Genomic DNA, 17,500 nt, shown 5'->3' on the forward strand with positions numbered 1-17,500 from the left:
ACAGAGCTGCAGGAGTTGTGACCCGTTTTTGTTGGTTATGTTGTCATAGTTGTGCCTAGGGGGGCATATGGGGGAGGGAATGCTGTCACCTCCAGGCAGGTGTTTGTCCCCCTGTGTGCTGAGGGTGTCAGGTTCTTGTCCGGTTCTGGCATTTAGGTCACCACAGACTAGTACATGTCCCTGGGCCTGGAAATTATTGATTTCCCCCTCCAGGATGGAGAAGCTGTCTTCATTAAAATATGGGGATTCTAGTGGGGGGGATATAGGTAGCACACAGGAGGACATTTTTCTCTGTTAGGATAATTTCTTTTTGAATTTCTAGCCAAATGTAGAATGTTCCTGTTTTGATTAATTTAATGGAGTGAGTTAGGTCTGCTCTATACCAAATTAGCATACCCCCTGAGTCCCTTCCCTGTTTCACACCTGGTAGTTTGGTGGATGGGACTACCAGCTCTCTGTAACCTAGAGGGCAACCAGTGGGTCCATCTCCTCTATACCAGGTTTCTTGCAGGATGACAATGTCTGTATTACCGATTTCTTTGGTGAAGTCCGGGTTTCTGCTCTTTAGGCCAAAGGCAGATGACCTCAGGCCTTGGATATTCCAGGATAATATAGTGAAGGCTTTTTGTTCCATAGAGTGTCCAATGTTGTTGGTCGTGGTTTAGCCTCAGGCCAGTAAGTGTGAGCAGAGCCTGCTGAGCATCTGGTACATGCCATTGGCTTGGGCGAGTGTGTGAGTGGGGGTTGGGACTGTTTGCCCGCTCACTACCTGGGCGTATGTGTGGCTTCCATGTTGAGGCCCTCTTTGGGGGTGGGGTGCATGGGGTGGGCAGGAGTGGCATAGGTCTGATCTGAGGGGGCCTAAATGGAGTGTGGGCATGGTTGACGTGGGGGGTGTTGATTGGTTGGGGTGGGGGTGTGGATGTGTCTGGGTGTACTGTGGTCTGGATGTAATTCCTCTTGGCGTGGGTCCTCTATGTGTAGGTCCAGGGGAGGTCCTGCAGATCTGGGAGGGTGTCTCGCTGGTCTGGGTGGGGTGTCTATTGATCTGTTGCTCCTGTGTAGAGTGTTGGGGATACGTTTGAGAGCGATGTCCTTTAGAGTCCGGGCAAAGGTGGGCACTGCTGCCTTGTAGAGGTGGACCTGGTCATAGAGGCTGTTCAAGTCCAGGGTGGAGTGGTGGGCCAGGAAAACGTTTGGTTTTGAGGCACAGTCACGGGAAATACTTGCATTTACCCGCTGTATTGTGGCGGGGTGGAAGTCTTTTCGTGGTAGCAGGGTGGAGATAACCACTTGTGCGTTGGGGAAAGTAGAAGAAGCCTTTTCAATCACTCCCTTCAGTGCTGTGGCCACTCTTTCCTGCTGTGCTCTCAGGTCGTTTGTGCCTGTGTGTATTATTATGTGGCTGGGTGAGCCTAGTTTGGCCTCAGACAGAAGGTCTAGGGCGCGCTGGGTGTTTGGACACCAGAGTTTAGACACACTGTGTTTGGGAAAAGTTTTTTTCTTCGATATATTTCCCATTTGAGTCCATAAGTAGTACAATCTGTGTCTTGTGTTTGTCCTCAGTGGGTGTGGGGGGTTGTCAGAAGGGCTATCAGGGTGGCTGACAGGGGGTGCTCAGAGGGGTGAGAGCCTCTGGGCTTGGGGTTCTTCATTTGTCTGTTGTGCTGTGATGTCGACTCTATGGTCAGGGTCTGGTGTGGACTGTTCTGCTGTGGTGTCGAGACTTTTGTTGGGTGCTGAGGTGGGCTGTTCTGCTGGCTTCTCTGTGGGGGTGGCCACCTCTCTAGTGGGTTGTTCTCTGTCACACTCCGTCCCCCTCAACTTCTCCTCCATCCCCCTCACCCTCTCCTCCATCCCCCTCAACCTCTCCTCCACCAGCAGTCTGATACTCTCCTCTAGTGCTCTGTTCTGCTCCTCTTTCTCCTGTTGTATTTGTCTCACCACTGTCCAAAGTGCAGATATGTCTCTGTCCACCTCCAGCTCTCCGGGTCTGGTTAAGGGGCTGTTGTTGTGCTGGACTGTTGTCTGGGTCTGTGCTGACTGAAGTGTAATCACCTGCTGTTCCAGCTCCACCTGCCTTATCTCCAGCTGGGTGAATTTGTCCTTCATTTCAATGAGGGAGTGGTAATCTGTGCTGGGAGGTTGACCCTCCGCTGGGGTTGCTCATCTGTGGGGTTACATAATGAAGAGGTCTGGTCTGATCCTCTCGGGGTGGGGGTATCTTTATCAAGGGAGAGTTTCTCCTGCTGAGCTAATTCTTTGATTAGGTGAAAGTCCAGCTGAAACTGTTTGTGGTTACCTTGTAACATTACTGTTCCGGACTTATAGATATTTATATTACTATTATATTACTATATTATAGTCTCTCTCTCTCTCTGTGTCCCTGTTTAAACCAGGCTCTCTCTCTCTCTCTCTCTCTCTCTCTCTGTGTCCCTGTTTAAACCTCTCTCTCTCTCTCTCTCTCTCTCCTCTCTCTCTCTCTCTCTCTCTCTCTCTCTCTCTCTCTCTCTCTCTCTCTGTGTCCCTGTTTCTCCAGGCCTCTCTCTCTCTCTCTCTCTCTCTCTCTCTCTCTCTCTCTCTCTCTCTCTCTCTCTCTCTCTCTGCGTTCCTGTTTAAACCAGGCCTCTCTCTCTCTCTCTCTCTCTCTCTCTCTCTCTCTCTGTGTCCCTGTTTAAACCAGGCCTCTCTCTCTCTGTGTCCCTGTTTAAACCAGGCCTCTCTCTCAATTCAATTCAATTCAATTCAAGGGCTTTATTGGCATGGGAAACATGTGTTAACATTCCCAAAGCAAGTGAGGTAGACAACATACAAAGTGAATATATAAAGTGAAAAACAACAAAAATTAACAGTAAACATTACACATACAGAAGTTTCAAAACAGTAAAGACATTACAAATGTCATATTATATATATATACAGTGTTCTAACAATGTACAAATGGCTAAAGGACACAAGATAAAATAAATAAGCATAAATATGGGTTGTATTTACAATGGTGTTTGTTCTTCACTGGTTGCCCTTTTCTCGTGGCAACAGGTCACAAATCTTGCTGCTGTGATGGCACACTGTGGAATTTCACCCAGTAGATATGGGTGAGATTCTTTGTGGATCTGTGTAATCTGAGGGAAATATGTCTCTCTAATATGGTCATACATTGGGCAGGAGGTTAGGAAGTGCAGCTCAGTTTCCACCTCATTTTGTGGGCAGTGAGCACATAGCCTGTCTTCTCTTGAGAGCCATGTCTGCCTACGGCGGCCTTTCTCAATAGCAAGGCTATGCTCACTGAGTCTGTACATAGTCAAGGCTTTCCTTAATTTTGGGTCAGTCACAGTGGTCAGGTATTCTGCCGCTGTGTACTCTCTGTGTAGGGCCAAATAGCATTCTAGTTTGCTCTGTTTTTTTGTTAATTCTTTCCAATGTGTTAAGTAGTTATCTTTTTGTTTTCTCATGATTTGGTTGGGTCTAATTGTGCTGCTGTCCTGGGGCTCTGTAGTGTGTGTTTGTGTTTGTGAACAGAGCCCCAGGACCAGCTTGCTTAGGGACTCTTCTCCAGGTTCATCTCTCTGTAGGTGATGGCTTTGTTATGGAAGGTTTGTGAATCGCTTCCTTTTAGGTGGTTGTAGAATTTAACAGCTCTTTTCTGGATTTTGATAATTAGTGGGTATCGGCCTAATTCTGCTCTGCATGCATTATTTGGTGTTCTACGTTGTACACGGAGGATATTTTTGCAGAATTCTGCGTGCAGAGTCTCAATTTGGTGTTTGTCCCATTTTGTGAAGTCTTGGTTGGTGAGCGGACCCCAGACCTCACAACCATAAAGGGCAATGGGCTCTATGACTGATTCAAGTATTTTTAGCCAGATCCTAATTGGTATGTTGAAATTTATGTTTCTTTTGATGGCATAGAATGCCCTTCTTGCCTTGTCTCTCAGATCGTTCACAGCTTTGTGGAAGTTACCTGTGGTGCTGATGTTTAGGCCAAGGTATGTATAGTTTTTGTGTGCTCTAGGGCAACAGTGTCTAGATGGAATTTGTATTTGTGGTCCTGGTGACTGGACCTTTTTGGAACACCATTATTTTGGTCTTACTGAGATTTACTGTCAGGGCCCAGGTCTGACAGAATCTGTGCATAAGATCTAGGTGCTGCTGTAGGCCCTCCTTGGTTGGTGACAGAAGCACCAGATCATCAGCAAACAGCAGACATTTGACTTCGGATTCTAGCAGGGGGAGGCCGGGTGCTGCAGACTTTTCTAGTGCCCTCGCCAATTCGTTGATATATATGTTGAAGAGGGTGGGGCTTAAGCTGCATCCCTGTCTAACCCCACGACCCTGTGTGAAGAAATGTGTGTGTTTTTTGCCAATTTTAACCGCACACTTGTTGTTTGTGTACATGGATTTTATAATGTCGTATGTTTTACCCCCAACACCACTTTCCATCAGTTTGTATAGCAGACCCTCATGCCAGATTGAGTCGAAGGCTTTTTTGAAATCAACAAAGCATGAGAAGACTTTGCCTTTGTTTTGGTTTGTTTGATTGTCAATTAGGGTGTGCAGGGTGAATACATGGTCTGTTGTACGGTAATTTGGTACCCTCCTCTCTCTCTCTCTCTCTCTCTCTCTCTCTCTCTCTCTGTGTCCCTGTTTAAACCAGGCCTCTCTCTCTCTCTCTCCTCTCTCTCTCTCCCTCTCTCTCTCTCTCTCTCTCTCTCTCTCTCTCTCTCTGTGTTCCTGTTTAAACCAGGCCTCTCTGTGTGTCCCTGTTTAAACCAGGCCTCTCTGTGTGTCCCTGTTTAAACCAGGCCTGTCTGTGTGTTCCTGTTTAAACCAGGCCTCTCTATCTGATCTCATACACAATAAAGCACTACTGGAAGTGTTTTCAGTGATATCTAATGATTCAGGGGTTGGTTTTATGTTCAGCTGTTAGGCTTTTTATTTAGTGAGATGAAGTTTCCGTTCAGAAAGTCCTGGTGTTCTTGATGCTTTGCCCTATACCCTAAACCCTCTTTAGGGTATAGGGTGTTCCCTAACCCTGTCTCCTGTCTGTCTGCTACCCAGCTGTATCCTAACCCTGTCTCCTGTCTGTCTGTCTGCTACCCAGCTGTATCCTAACCCTGTCTGTCTGCTACCCAGCTGTATCCTAACCCTGTCTGTCTGCTGCCCAGCTGTATCCTAACCCTGTCTGTCTGCTGCCCAGCTGTATCCTAACCCTGTCTGTCTGCTACCTAGCTGTATCCTAACCCTGTCTGTCTGCTGCCCAGCTGTATCCTAACCCTGTCTGTCTGCTACCCAGCTGTATCCTAACCCTGTCTGTCTGCTACCCAGCTGTATCCTAACCCTGTCTGTCTGCTACTCAGCTGTATCCTAACCCTGTCTGTCTGCTACCCAGCTGTATCCTAACCCTGTCTCCTGTCTGTCTGCTACCCAGCTGTGCCAGTGCTTCCAGTGATGGGAGGGATGATACCCCCTATACCCACAATGCCAAGCCCTTCCCACCATCAGTACCACCAGCTTCCTGCCTCGCCCCCTGCTGGCCGCCACCCCTATCACACCCAGCCTACCTCTCCTGCCTCACCCCCTGCTGCCCACCACCCCTACCACACCCAGCCTACCTCTCCTGCCTCACCCCCTGCTGCCCGCCACCCCTACCACACCCAGCCTACCTCTCCTGCCTCACCCCCTGCTGCCCACCACCCCTACCACACCCAGCCTACCTCTCCTGCCTCGCCCCCTGCTGCCCGCCACCCCTACCACACCCAGCCTCCTGCTCGGGCTCCTTCAGCTCCCCCAACCACTACTGCTACACCCCCTGCTGCCCCTCCCCTTGCCATGCCCCCCCTCCATGGGATGCCACTCATGCCTTCCATGCCAGGCCTACCTCTGATGCCAGGTGTGATGCCAGGTATGGTGTGTTAGTGTGTTTATCATGCAGTGTTACTGTACCCTGCCCTGTGCCCTGTACCGTACCCTGTACCGTACCCTGTCCCCTGCCCTGTACCCTGCCCTGTCCCCTGCCCTGTACCCTGTCTTGTACCCTGTACCCTGCCCTGTACCCTACCCTGTACCCTGCCCTGTACCCTACCCTGCACCCTGCCCTGTACCCTGCCCTGCACCCTACCCTGCCCTGTACCCTGCCCTGTACCTTACCCTGCACCCTACCCTTCACCCTGCCCTGTACCCCACCCTGTACCCTGCCCTGTACCCTGCCCTGTACCCTGCCCTGTACCCTGTCCTGACCTGTACCCTATACCCTGCCATGTATCCTACCCTGTACCCTGCCCTGTACCCTGACCTGCACCCTGCCCTGTACCCTATCCTGTACCCTGCCATGACCTGTACCCTGCCCTGACCTGTACCCTGCCCTGACCTGTACCCTGCCCTGTACCCTGCCCTGTACCCTACCCTGCCATGCCCTGTACTCTGCCCTGCACCTTGCCCTGTACCCTGCCCTGTACCCTGACCTGTACCCTGCCCTGTACCCTACACTGTACCCTGCCCTGCACCCTGCCCTGTACCCTACCCTGTACCCTGCCCTGTACCCTGCCATGCACCCAGCACTGTACCCTACCCTGCACCCTGCCCTGTACCCTGCCCTGCACCCTGCCCTGTACCCTACCCTACCCTGCACCCTGCCCTGTACCCTGCCCTGCACCCTGCCCTGTACCCTACCCTGCCCTGCACCCTGCCCTGGCCTGTACCCTGCCCTCTACCCTGCCCTGTACCCTACCCTGCACCCTGCCCTCTCCCCTACCCTGTACCCTACCCTGTACCCTGCCCTGTCCCCTGCTCTGCACGCTACCCTGTATACCCTACCCTGTACCCTGCCCTGTACCCTACCCTGTACCCTGCCCTGCACCCTACCCTACCCTGTACCCTACCCTGTACCCTGCCCTGCACCCAGCACTGTACCCTACCCTGTACCCTGCCCTGTACCCTGCCCTGCACCCTGCCCTGTACCCTGCCCTGTACCCTATGCTGCCCTATACCCTACCCTGTACCCTACCAAATCAGACACTAACCCTGCACCCTACCCTGTACCCTACCAAGTCAGACTCTAATCCTTTACACTACCAAGTGAGATACTAACCCTGTACCCTTCTGAGTCAGACACTAACCCTGTACCCTACCGAGTCAGACACTAACACAGAGTCAGACACCCTGTACCCTACCAAGTCAGATCAGACAGTCAGAACCCTGTAAATACCAAGTCAGATACTAACTCCGTACCCTACCCTTTCCCCTACCAAATCAGACACTAACCCTGTACCCTACCCTGTACCCTACCAAGTCAGACACTAACCCTTTACACTACCAAGTCAGACACTGACCCTGTACCCTACCGAGTCAGACACTAAACCTGTACCCTACCAAGTCAGACACTAACACTGTAGCCTACCCTGTACCCTACCAAGTCAGACACTAACCCTTTACACTACCAAGTCAGACACTGACCCTGTACCCTACCAAGTCAGACACTAACCCTGTAGCCTACCCTGTACCCTACCAAGTCAGACACTGACCCTGTACCCAACCAAGTGAGACACTAACCCTGTACCCTACTGAGTCAGACACTAACCCTGTACCCTACTGAGTCAGACACTAACCCTGTACCCTACCAAGTCACACACTAAACCTGTACTCTACCAATTCAGACACTAACCCTGTACCCTACCCTGTACCCTACCAAGTCAGACACTAACCTTGTACCCTACCAAGTCAGACACTAAACCTGTACCCTGCTCTGTACCCTACCAAATCAGACACTAACCCTGTACCCTACCCTGTACCCTACCAAGTCAGACACTAACCCTGTACCCTACCAAGTCAGACACTAACCCTGTACCCTACCAAGTCAGACACTAACCCTGTACCCTACCAAGTCAGACACTAACCCTGTACCCTACTGAGTCAGACACTAACCCTGTACCCTACCCTGTACCCTACCGAGTCAGACACTAACCCTTTACACTACCAAGTCAGACACTATCCCTGTACCCTTCTGAGTCGGACACTAACCCTGTACCCTACCAAGTCAGACATTAACCCTGTACCCTACAGAGTCGGACACTAACCCTGTACCCTACCAAGTCAGGCACTAACCCTGTACCTTACCGAGTCAGACACTAACCCTGTACCCTACCCTGTACCCTACCAAGTCAGATACTAACCCTGTACCCTACCCTGTACCCTACCAAGTCAGACACTAACCCTGTACCCTTCTGAGTCAGACACTAACCCTGTACCCTACCCTGTACCCAACCAAGTCAGACACTAAACCTGTACGCTACCAAGTCAGACATTAACCCTGTACCCTGCCCTGTACCCTGCCCTGTACCCTACCCTGTACCCTGCCCTGGCCTGTACCCTGCCCTGGCCTGTACCCTACCCTGTACCCTGCCCTGGCCTGTACCCTGCCCTGTACCCTACCCTGTACCCTGCCCTGGCCTGTACCCTGCCCTGTACCCTGCGCTGTACCCTACCATGTACCCTGCCCTGGCCTGTACCCTGCCCTGTACCCTGCCCTGTACCCTACCCCGCACCCTGCCCTGTCCCCTACCCTGTACCCTACCAAGTCAGATACTAACCCTGTACCCTTCTGATTCAGACACTAACCCTGTACCCTACTGAGTCAGACACTAACCCTGTACCCTACTGAGTCAGACACTAACCCTGTACCCTACCCTGTACCCTACCAAGCCAGACACTATCCCTGTACCCTACTGAGTCAGACACTAACCCTGTACCCTACCAATTCAGACACTAACCCTGTACCCTACTGAGTCAGACACTGACCCTGTAGCCCATTGAGTCAGTCACTAACCCTGTACCCTACCGAGTCAGACACTAACCCTGTACCCTACTGAGTCAGACACTAACCCTGTACCCTACTAAGTCAGTCTCTAACCCTGTACCCTACCCTGTGCCCTACCAAGTCAGATACTAACCCTGTACCCATCTGACTCAGACAATAACCCTGTACCCTACTGAGTCAGACACTAACCCTGTACCCTGCCCTGTACCCTACCAAGTCAGACACTAACCCTGTACCCTACTAAGTCAGTCTCTAACCCTGTACCCTACCCTGTGCCCTACCAAGTCAGATACTAACCCTGTACCCATCTGACTCAGACAATAACCCTGTACCCTACTGAGTCAGACACTAACCCTGTACCCTACCAATTCAGACACTAACCCTGTACCCTACTGAGTCAGACACTGACCCTGTAGCCTATTGAGTCAGTCACTAACCCTGTACCCTACCGAGTCAGACACTAACCCTGTACCCTACTGAGTCAGACACTAACCCTGTACCCTACTAAGTCAGTCTCTAACCCTGTACCCTACCCTGTGCCCTACCAAGTCAGATACTAACCCTGTACCCATCTGACTCAGACAATAACCCTGTACCCTACTGAGTCAGACACTAACCCTGTACCCTGCCCTGTACCCTACCAAGTCAGACACTAACCCTGTACCCTACCAAGTCAGATACAAACCCTGTACCCTTCTGAATCAGACACTAACCCTGTACCCTACCCTGTACCCTACCAAGTCAGACACTAACCCTGTACCCTTCTGAGTCAGACACTAACCCTGTACCCTACCCTGTACCCTAACAAGTCAGACACTAACCCTGTACCCTACCCTGTACCCTACCAAGTCAGATACTAACCCTGTACCCTACCAAGTCAGACACTAACCCTGTACCCTACCCTGTGCCCTACCACGTCAGACACGAACCCTGTAACCTTCTGAGTCAGACACTAACCCTGTACCCTACCAAGTCAGACACTAACCCTGTACCCTACCAAGTCAGTCACTAACCCTGTACCCTACCGAGTCAGACACTAACCTTGTACCCTACCCTGTACCCTACCAAGTCAGACACTAACCCTGTACCCTACCAAGTCAGTCACTAACCCTGTACCCTACCGAGTCAGACACTAACCTTGTACCCTACCGAGTCAGACACTAACCCTGTACCCTACCGAGTCAGACACTAACCCTGTACCCTACCGAGTCAGACACTAACCCTGTACCCTACCCTGTACCCTACCAAGTCAGACACTAACCCTGTACCCTACCAAGTCAGACACTAACCCTGTACCCTACCGAGTCAGACACTAACCCTGTACCCTACCCTGTACCCTACCAAGTCAGACACTAACCCTGTACCCTACCAAGTCAGACACTAACCCTGTACCCTTCTGAGTCAGACACTAACCCTGTACCCTACCCTGTACCCTACCAAGTCAGACACTAACCCTGTACCCTACCAAGCCAGACACTAACCCTGTACCCTATCCTGTACACTACCAAGTCAGACACTAACCCTGTACCCTACCCTGTGCCCTACCAAGTCAGACACTAACCCTGTACCCTTCTGAGTCAGACACTAACCCTGTACCCTACCCTGTACCCTACTAAGTCAGACACTAACCCTGTACCCTACCAAGTCAGTCACTAACCCTGTACCCTACCGAGTCAGACACTAACCTTGTACCCTACCGAGTCAGACACTAACCTGTACCCTACCAAGTCAGACACTAACCCTGTACCCTACCGAGTCAGACACTAACCCTGTACCCTACCAGGTCAGACACTAACCCTGTAGCCTACCCTGTACCCTACCAAGTCAGACACTGACCCTGTACCCAACCAAGTGAGACACTAGCCCTGTACCCTACTGAGTCAGACACCAACCCTGTACCCTACTGAGTCAGACACTAACCCTGTACTCTACCAATTCAGACACTAACCCTGTACCCTACCCTGTACCCTACCAAGTCAGACACTAACCCTGTACCCTACCAAGTCAGACACTAACCCTGTACCCTGCTCTGTACCCTACCAAATCAGACACTAACCCTGTACCCTACCCTGTACCCTACCAAGTCAGACACTAACCCTGTACCCTACCATTTCAGACACTAACCCTGTACCCTACCAAGTCAGACACTAACCCTGTACCCTACCAAGTCAGACACTAACCCTGTACCCTACCAAGTCAGACACTAACCTTGTACCTTACCAAGTCAGACACTAACCCTGTACCCTACCAATTCAGACACTAACCCTGTATCCTACCAAGTCAGACACTAACCCTGTACCCTGCCCTGTACCCTACCAAGTCAGACACTAACCCTGTACCCTACCAAGTCAGACACTAACCCTGTACCCTACTGAGTCAGACACTAACCCTGTACCCTACCCTGTACCCTACCGAGTCAGACACTAACCCTTTACACTACCAAGTCAGACACTATCCCTGTACCCTTCTGAGTCGGACACTAACCCTGTACCCTACCAAGTCAGACATTAACCCTGTACCCTACAGAGTCGGACACTAACCCTGTACCCTACCAAGTCAGGCACTAACCCTGTACCTTACCGAGTCAGACACTAACCCTGTACCCTACCCTGTACCCTACCAAGTCAGATACTAACCTAACCCTGTACCCTACCCTGTACCCAACCAAGTCAGACACTAAACCTGTACGCTACCAAGTCAGACATTATCCCTGTACCCTGCCCTGTACCCTGCCCTGTACCCTACCCTGTACCCTGCCCTGGCCACCCTGCCCTGGCCTGACCTCTACCCTCCCTGTACCCTGCCCTGGCCTGTACCCTGCCTTGTACCCTACCCTGTACCCTGCCCTGGCCTGTACCCTGCCCTGTACCCTGCGCTGTACCCTACCATGTACCCTGCCCTGGTCCTGTACCCTGCCCTGTACCCTGCCCTGTACCCTACCCTGCACCCTGCCCTGTCCCCTACCCTGTACCCTACCAAGTCAGATACTAACCCTGTACCCTTCTGATTCAGACACTAACCCTGTACCCTACTGAGTCAGACACTAACCCTGTACCCTACTGAGTCAGACACTAACCCTGTACCCTACCCTGTACCCTACCAAGCCAGACACTATCCCTGTACCCTACTGAGTCAGACACTAACCCTGTACCCTACCAATTCAGACACTAACCCTGTACCCTACTGAGTCAGACACTGACCCTGTACCCTACTGAGTCAGACACTGACCCTGTAGCCTATTGAGCCAGTCACTAACCCTGTACCCTACCGAGTCAGACACTAACCCTGTACCCTACTGAGTCAGACACTAACCCTGTACCCTACTGAGTCAGACACTAACCCTGTACCCTACTAAGTCAGTCACTAACCCTGTACCCTACCCTGTGCCCTACCAAGTCAGATACTAACCCTGTACCCATCTGACTATAACCCTGTACCCTACTGAGTCAGACACTAAACCTGTACCCTACTGAGTCAGACACTAACCCTGTACCCTACCCTGACCCTACCAAGTCAGACACTAACCCTGTACCCTACCAAGTCAGACACTAACCCTGTACCCTACCAAGTCAGTCACTAACCCTGTACCCTACCGAGTCAGACACTAACCTTGTACCCTACTGAGTCAGACACTAACCCTGTACCCTACCAAGTCAGACACTAACCCTGTACCCTACCCTGTACACTACCAAGTCAGATACTAACCCTGTACCCTACCGAGTCAGATACTAACCCTGTACCCATCTGACTCAGACAATAACCCTGTACCCTACTGAGTCAGACACTAACCCTGTACCCTGCCCTGTACCCTACCAAGTCAGACACTAACCCTGTACCCTACCAAGTCAGACACTAACCCTGTACCCTACTGAGTCAGACACTAAACCTGTACCCTTCTGAGTCAGACACTAACCCTGTACCCTACCCTGTACCCTACCAAGTCAGACACTAACCCTGTACCCTACCAAGTCAGACACTAACCCTGTACCCTACCAAGTCAGTCACTAACCCTGTACCCTACCGAGTCAGACACTAACCTTGTACCCTACCGAGTCAGACACTAACCCTGTACCCTACCAAGTCAGACACTAACCCTGTACCCTACCCTGTACACTACCAAGTCAGATACTAACCCTGTACCCTACCGAGTCAGATACTAACCCTGTACCCATCTGACTCAGACAATAACCCTGTACCCTACTGAGTCAGACACTAACCCTGTACCCTGCCCTGTACCCTACCAAGTCAGACACTAACCCTGTACCCTACCAAGTCAGACACTAACCCTGTACCCTTCTGAGTCAGACACTAACCCTGTACCCTACCCTGTACCCTACCAAGTCAGACACTAACCCTGTACCCTACCAAGCCAGACACTAACCCTGTACCCTACCCTGTACACTACCAAGTCAGATACTAACCCTGTACCCTACCAAGTCAGACACTAACCCTGTACCCTATCCTGTACCCTACCAAGTCAGACACTAACCCTGTACCCTTCTGAGTCAGACACTAACCCTGTACCCTACCCTGTACCCTACTAAGTCAGACACTAACCCTGTACCCTACCAAGTCAGTCACTAACCCTGTACCCTACCGAGTCAGACACTAACCTTGTACCCTACCGAGTCAGACACTAACCCTGTACCCTACCAAGTCAGACACTAACCCTGTACCCTACCGAGTCAGACACTAACCCTGTACCCTACCAAGTCAGACACTAACCCTGTACCCTACCGAGTCAGACACTAAACCCTGTAACCCTGTACCCTTCCGAGTCAGACACTAACCCTGTACCCTTCCTAAGTCAGACACTAACCCTGCACCCTACCCTGTACCCTACTAAGTCAGACACTAACCCTGTACCCTACCGAGTCAGACACCAACCCTGTACCCTACCAAGTCAGACACTAACCCTGTACCCTACCGAGTCAGACACTAACCCTGTACCCTACCGAGTCATACACTAACCCTGTACCCTACCGAGTCAGACACTAACCCTGCACCCTACCCTGTACCCTACTAAGTCAGACACTAACCCTGTACCCTACCGTGTGTGTGTTCATCTTTTTGTATCTCAAGAGGAGGATGGTTGTTTCTAGTTGTGTTGAAACTGTCTGTCTGTGTGTTTCTCCAGGTTCTCCAGAACAGACAGGGATGGCTCAGCAGCAACAGACCATCATCAACCAGCAAGCCATCATACTGGTTTGTCTCATTATACTATACTGAACAAAAATATGTAAAGTGTTGGTCCCATGTTTCATGAGCTGAAACATAAGATCCCAGAAATGTTCCAGATGCACAAACAGCTTCTTTCTCACAAATTCGTTTACATCCCTGTTAGTGAGCATTTCTCCTTTGTCAAGATAATCCATCCACCTGACAGGTATGTCATATCAAGAAGCTGATTAAACAGCATGAACATTACTCAGATGCACCTTGTGCTGGGAACAATAAAAGGCCACTCTAAAATGTGCAGTTTTGTCACACAACACAATGCCACAGATGTCTCAAGTTTTGAAGGACGGTGCAATTGGCATGCTGATTGCAGGAATGTGCAACAGAGGTGTTGCCCAAAATGTGAATGTTCTTTGCTCTACCATAAGCTGCCTCCAATGACATTTAAGAGAATTAGTCAGTACGTCCAATCGCCCTCACAGCCGCAGACCACGTGTAACCACGCCAGCCCACGACCTCCATATCCGACTTCTTCACCTGCGGGATTGTCTGAGGAGGGGGAGAGGGGGAAGGTGCTGAGGAGTATTTCTGTCTGTGATAAAGCCCGTTTTCTGGGGAAAAACTCATTCTGATTGGCAGGACCTGGCTCCCAAGTGGGTGGGCCTATGCCCTCCCAGGTTTACCCATGGCTGTGCCCCTGCCCAAATCCATAGATTAGGGCCTAATGGATGTCTTTCAATTGACTGATTTCCTTCTATGAACTGTAACTCAGTAAAATCTTTGAAATTGTTGCATTTTATTTTAGTTCAGTATAAAAACTATCAATTCAAAATCAAATCAAATTTTATTTGTCACATGCGCCGAATACAACAATTGTAGGCTCTTACAGTGAAAGTATTTTTCTAAATTAAACTGAAGTAAAAAAATAAAAATAGATTTTTTTTAAGTAAGAAAAGAACAAATAATGAATAATACAAAAAAATATATATATAATAATAATAATTAAGGAGCAATAATAAAATAACAGTAGCGAGGCTATATAAAGGGGGTACAGTCAATGTGCGGGGGCACCGGTTAGTCGAGGTAACAAGGTAAAGTGACAATGCATGGAGAATAAACAGCAGCAGCTGAATGCATTGTCCCTACCCTCCGAAGATGGAGGTTAGGGACAATGCAAATAGTCCGGGTAGCCATTTGATCAACTGTTCAGGAGTCTTAAGGAGTAGAAGCTGTTAAGAAGCCTTTTGGGCCTAGACTTGGTCGCTCCGGTACAGCTTGCCGTGCAGTAGCAGAGAGAACAGTCTATGACTAGGGTGGCTGGAGCCCTTGGCAATTTTTAGGGCCTTCCTCTGACACCACCTGGTATAGAGGTCCTGGATGGCAGGAAGCTTGGCCCCAGGGATGTACTGGGCCGTACGCACTACCCTCTGTAGTGCCTTGCGGTCGGAGGCCGAGCAGTTGCCATACCAGGTGGTGATGCAACCCGTCAGGATGCTCTCAATGGTGCAGCTGTAGAACTTTTTGAGGATCTGAGGACCAAATCTTTTCAGTCTCCTGAGGGGAATAGGCTTTGTCGTGTCCTTTCACCACTGTCTTGATGTGCTTGGAACATGTTAGTTTTTTGGACACCAAGGAACTTGAAGCTCTCCTTCTGCTCCACTACATACAGCCCCGTCGATGAGAATGGGGACGTGCTCAGTCCTCCTTTTCCTGTATTCCACAATCATCTCCTTTGTCTTGATCACGTCGAGGGAGAGGTTAATATCCTGGCACCACACGGTAAGGTCTCTGACCTCCTCCCTATAGGCTGTCTCATCGTTGTCGGTGATCAGACCTACCACTGTTGTGTCATCGGCAAACTTAATGATGGTGTTGGAGTCGTGCCTGGCCATGCAGTCATGGGTGAACAGGGAGTACAGGAGGGGACTGAGCATGCACCACTGAGGGACTCCTGTGTTGAGGATCAGTGTGGCTGATGTATTGTTACTTACCCTTACCACTTGGAGCAGCCCGTCAGGAAGTCCAGGATCCAGTTGCAGAGGGAGGTGTTTAGTCCCAGGGTCTTTAGCTTAGTGATGAGCTTTGAGACACTATGGTGTTGAACGCTGAGCTGTAGTCAATGAACAGCATTCACACATAGGTGTTCCTTTTGTCCAGGTGGGAAAGGGCAGTGTGGAGTGCAAAAGAGATTGCATCATCTGTGGATCTGTTGGGGTGGTATGCAAATTGGAGTGGGTCTAGGATTTCTGGGATAATGGTGTTGATGTGAGCCATGACCAGCCTTTCTAAGCACTTCATGGCTACAGACATGAGTGCTATGGGTCGTTAGTCATTTAGGCAGGTTACCTTGGTGTTCTTGGGCACAGGGATTATGGTGGTCTGCTTAAACCACGTTGGTATTACAGACTCGGTCAGGGACAGGTTGAAAATGTCAGTGAAGACATTGGTCAGTGTATGCTCGGAGTACATGTCCTGGTAATCCGTCTGGCCCTGTGGCCTTGTGAATGTTGACCTGTTTCACGGTCTCACTCACATCGGCTACGGAGAGCGTGAGATCACATAGTCATCCAGAACAGCTGATGCTCTCATGCATGCTTCAGTTTTGATTGCCTCGAAGCGAGCATAGAAGTTATTTCTCTCGTTTGGTAGGCTCGTGTCACTGGGCAGCTCTTGGCTGTGCTTCCCTTTGTAGTCCGTAAAAGTTTGCAAGCCCTGCCACATCCGACGAGTGTCGGATCTGGTATTGTACGATTCAGCTTATGTACTATAAGCTGCTATAATCATACTGTAATCTACTATAATGCTCTGTAGTAATGATATAATACTACTATAAACCTGCTACAGTACTTCTATAATACTACTGTAATACTACTATAATACTGTAATCCTACTGTAATACTGCTACAGTACTTCTATAATACTACTGTAATCCTACTGTAATACTGCTACAGTACTTCTATAATACTACTGTAATACTACTATAATACTGCTATAATACTGTAATCCTACTGTAATACTGCCACCGTACTTCTATAATACTACTGTAATACTACTATAATACTGCTATAATACTGCTATAATACTGTAATACTACTGTAATCCTACTGTAATACTGCCACCATACTTCTATAATACTACTGTAATACTACTATAATACTGCTATAATACTGTAATACCACTGTAATCCTACTATAATACTGCTATAATACTGTAATCCTACTGTAATACTACTGTAATACTACTATGTTCCTGTTTTTTCAGGCCCAGCAGATGACCATGCAGGCCATGGCTATAATACTGTAATACTCCTGTAATACTACTGTAATACAACAATGTTCCTGTTTTTTCAGGCCCAGCAGATGACCATGCAGGCCATGGCTATAATACTGTAATACTACTCTAATACTACTGTAATACAACAATGTTCCTGTTTTTTCAGGCCCAGCAGATGACCATGCAGGCCATGGCTATAATACTGTAATACTCCTGTAATACTACTGTAATACTACTG

General features: G+C 49.8%; 1 protein-coding gene across 1 annotated transcript in view; it reads left to right on the forward strand.

Annotated features, from left to right (window-relative positions):
- Positions 1–17,278, forward strand: part of LOC121844168 (unconventional myosin-XV-like) — a gene marked incomplete at its 5' end in the record, with an annotated part of 77,232 nt that extends 59,954 nt beyond the window's left edge. Inside the window, 2 exons of the mRNA XM_042314086.1 lie at positions 13,949–14,016; positions 17,251–17,278. Coding sequence (XP_042170020.1) covers positions 13,949–14,016; positions 17,251–17,263 — 81 coding nt within the window. The remainder of the gene's footprint in view (positions 1–13,948; positions 14,017–17,250) is intronic.
- Between the last annotated feature and the right edge of the window lie 222 nt (positions 17,279–17,500).

This window comes from Oncorhynchus tshawytscha, unplaced genomic scaffold (genome assembly GCF_018296145.1).
Source record: "Oncorhynchus tshawytscha isolate Ot180627B unplaced genomic scaffold, Otsh_v2.0 Un_contig_1447_pilon_pilon, whole genome shotgun sequence".
NCBI lineage: Eukaryota > Metazoa > Chordata > Actinopteri > Salmoniformes > Salmonidae > Oncorhynchus > Oncorhynchus tshawytscha.